This window comes from Colletotrichum chrysophilum, assembly GCF_026319265.1.
Source record: "Colletotrichum chrysophilum strain AFK26 chromosome Unknown scaffold_463, whole genome shotgun sequence".
Classification (NCBI taxonomy): Eukaryota; Fungi; Ascomycota; class Sordariomycetes; order Glomerellales; family Glomerellaceae; genus Colletotrichum; species Colletotrichum chrysophilum.
In genome coordinates, this window is record NW_026517750.1 from 1 (window position 1) to 3,687 (window position 3,687).

At 62.1% G+C, this 3,687-nt stretch overlaps 2 protein-coding genes across 2 annotated transcripts; both read left to right on the forward strand.

The window, feature by feature from the left end:
- Positions 1–105: 105 nt before the first annotated feature.
- Positions 106–1,630, forward strand: COL26b_014504 (uncharacterized protein; the record flags this gene model as incomplete). The annotated part of the gene is given in 2 exon segments (XM_053187075.1): positions 106–1,484; positions 1,499–1,630. Coding segments are annotated over 2 exon segments (1,511 nt in total), but the record flags the coding sequence as incomplete, so codon positions are not given.
- Positions 1,631–2,180: 550 nt separating this feature from the next.
- COL26b_014505 (uncharacterized protein) lies at positions 2,181–3,537 on the forward strand (the record flags this gene model as incomplete). Its single annotated transcript, XM_053187076.1, has 3 exons — positions 2,181–2,379; positions 2,449–3,457; positions 3,504–3,537. 3 exons carry the CDS (start codon positions 2,181–2,183, stop codon positions 3,535–3,537), a joined length of 1,242 nt encoding a protein of 413 aa, XP_053028980.1.
- Positions 3,538–3,687: the final 150 nt, after the last annotated feature.

The window sequence follows — 3,687 nt, forward strand, 5'->3', positions numbered from 1 at the left end:
TCCCCCCTCCCCCCTCCCCCCTCGCCATTCCCATCCGGTTCACCACACAAAAAGCATAAGGATGATGGTTCACGAGAGGCTAACGGACGACATGGAACACTAAAGACCGCCTGCCGCGCGACCTGAACGTCAAGCTGCGTGTTAACCGGCGGGACCCAAGCCTGCCCGACAACCACGGGCAGATCTGGATGCAGCTCGCGTCCATCGCCTTCACAGGAGGGCGAGAGGACGAGGGCTTGGGCGGGGAGGACGCCGCCCCGCACGTCATTGAGGCACTCCGCCTCGGCGGCGACAAGCACTTCCCAACGCGGAGGCTCATCACGTTATGGAACCACCGGAGGTGGCGGCCCACCACGACGCAGTGGTGCCGCACGAGGTTAGGGCTGGACACCTTCAACATCTCATACTTTGAGTGGATCGCCAGCCTCCGCATCGATGAGTACTGGATCGATGCCTTGGGCGAGGTCCTCGGCGTCCTGGCCGACCTGCCCGCGGACGAGCGGGATAACATCACGCCTGCCGACTGGGAGAGGCTCTCAACCTGCCAAGCCGCCCCCAACGTCACAAGCGTGTTCTACGCGCCTGGGGAGCAGCAGGCGGGGCAAGCGCCGCGCACCGCGCGGGTCGACGGGTTCCTCGCGACGCTGGATGACAGCACCTACCGCCTCGTCCACGACCACATCGCGGAATCGCTTGTGCTCACGTTCCCCGACCTGAGGCGCGTCCTCCACTGCAGGAAGCTAGAGATCCAGACGGCCGTCCGCGTGCTCCATCACGTGATCCGCTGGATCAGCCCAGAGCAGGCCAAGGCCGTCGACGACATCAGGCCTAAGGTGAGGAACAAGCCCCTCCTCCGGGAGCACCTGTCGATGGCGCTAGACGAGCTCGCCTCAAGCAGGGGCTGGGCGCCCGGGGCCTTCCCTGCGATCGCGGCTGTCCAGCTGCAGAGACGCGTCCTGGACTACGTGCGGGACAACCTGGCCGAGTTCCGGGCGCCGGAGCTGCTCCCGCTCCTGGACGACGACGACGCGCCCGCCGAGGGGGAGGACAGCGACGAGGGCGGCGGCTCATACGGGCAGCGCTTCAACTACGTCGCGTGGGCACGCCTGCTGAAGCTGGTGCGGCAGACGACCGATAGGGAGGGCCATACACTGCGGCCATCGTGGCAGACGGAGCGCGCGACCAGGAGGTGCGAGCGCCAGGCCAAGGCCTCCACCCTCGTGCAGGGGTTCTGCGCCGGCCTGTTCAAGCTCGCCGGCCAGCAGGACGCCGCGGCGATGCGGCTCGCCCAGCAGAAGGCGGAGGAGCTCGTCAACGCCTATCTGTACCTTGCGTTCCCCAACAGCTCCCCAGCGGCGGCGCCGGACCGCCCCGACGACCCTAGCCAGCCGACGCAGGACGCGCCCGTCATCGCCAGGCAGTCCTCCCGCCAGCGCCAACGCAGCGGCGGCGGCGACGTCGACGACGAAGATGGCACTCAGCACGTAGCACGACCCAGCCGCCGCAGCAGCATCCCCCCTTCCTCCTCGCCGCCGCCGCCGCATCAACAGCGGCGCCCTCTGCCGTCGCCCCCAGCGCCAGCAACTACCGCCAGCCAGAAACCAGGGCCACGCTGGAAGCTAGGGCCTAGAGCCAGGAAACCGGCCAGCGCCGCGCGGCAGTAGGGGCGTTGGCACGTTCTGGGTTCCCCTGCATACCAGATAACGAATGCGAGAAAGTTAATTCCGCCAATGGAAAATGTCTCAGCAGATGCGTGCGCCCGCCGGGCAAATACAAATCAGGTTTCTCATTTCCCACAGCAAAGTGGGTCTCGCAAATATAGTTTGATAACCCATTCCTAAGCGACCATCAGCTTGCTTTTTCTTCTTGCTATCCCATGCCCTCCCGGGCACGCCAGGAGGGCATACGTACATGCATAGATGCTGCTGTGCATCTGCCTCCTACGCCTATAGTGGGCGAGGTCTATAGAGGGAATAGGGTATGATCAGCAGCAACCTGTCCACCACCTGCTGAATAAGTGGTCAGTAGGTGGTCTCCTCCCAGCGGAGGATGCACAGGTGGTTTCGTATAGCAAATAGAGGGCGTTTTGTAGGAAATCCCTCAGCCAACGTGTAGATTACACACAACTAAGACCGTGGATAGCAAGGCCTACACCACTATCACACTATAACCATACTAAGATGTCTACAGCTAACGAGGGAGATGTTGCTACTGAGATGCTGCTAGTGGATGGTGAAGCCTTCTCTGACGTTGGTGCTGCCTCCGACCCGGACGGCGACGAGTTCTTCGTCGACGACCAGCAAGAGGACGAAGGCAACGACGGGCGGACCAGCCACAGGTGGGCGGTGGACCACTCCTCAGGGCACCACAGGTTCCGAGGTATATATGTAGAAGGAATTCAACCAGGAGCGAGAAGAAAACGCTGACGCCTCTCACACCTATCCACAGCCAGACGCTTTATCGAAAAGGTCCTCCGAAGCGATTTCGAGCCAGCCGATGCTATCAAGATGCTGCAGGAGAAGCACACGATTGACTTCGGGTCCCGCGCTGGAGGCAGCGCGCCAGCGAAGGCCACGGACGCCTTCTTCCCGCAGTTCTTCCTTGACTTCTTCAGCATCGTCGGCAAGCCACGCAGCCCCATCACGAAAAGCGACGGGCCCGTCTTCGACAACATCGAGTTCTCTCTCGAGTCATACGCAGCGCCCTACAGCGCAAAGCATATCGGCGGCATCCCGTTCGATATCACCGGGCGCACGTTCAGGGTCGCTAAGGCTGGTACCCGAGAGGTCTGGTTCGTCGTCATGCACCCCGTGGCGCACGAGCCGACCTCCAGGGGCGGGGCCCCACGCGAGAGACCAACAGCCTTGGACAAGAGCGGGATGCCGGCCGGGTTAGCCCGCGAGCTGGCCGCATACATCGTGGGCGTCTTCCAGTCGCCGCAACTGCTTGGCGAGGGGGTTGAGGCCTGCTGGCGGTTGGGGACAAAGAGTACCCAGCGCATAAGCTCGGCTAAGTGGCAGGTCTTCCAGCAGCAGTTCATGGACGGTTGGGCCGCCTGGGCTAGCACCCACAATCCCAATTCATTCTGGCGACGCCACGAGCCGGCCTTTCACGCGTATGACTACGGCGCGAATATCGAGATCCAGGTCAGCGATACTATCTACGACCTGCCGCGCGAGAGACATATACCCTATGAGGAGGAGGAGGAGGAGGAGGAGGAGGAGGAGGAGGAGGAAGGGGTGGAGGACGCCGAGCAGGATGCCGAGGAGGAGGGCCTCAGAGATGGAAATTCTCGGCAGGAGGTCGAAGAGCTCTCTCTTAACGAGGGACAAAGTACACATAGCGATACAGTGGAAGGCCGGGAGTACCAGCAGATGCTCAGAGAGAGCAGGGACCTACAGAGCATGATCGTGGAGCTCAACGCCCGCTTTGATCTCAGCAGTATCAGTGCTATATCGTACGCCCTCGCAGTCTGTATTAACAGCGAGTCGGGCGGCTCACAGACGCGCTGCCTCCTCGCCGACCGGAACATGGTAGCGCGAGAGTACCCTAGGTATTATTCGCAGGCGATTCTAGTAAAATCGGCCATACAAATGGCGGAAGGTGGTCCGGGCGTTGGAGCAGAATCGGTTGGACTCGGGACGGAGCTGTAATTGGGTGGTGTTTAACCCCAAGTGGAGACTCTAG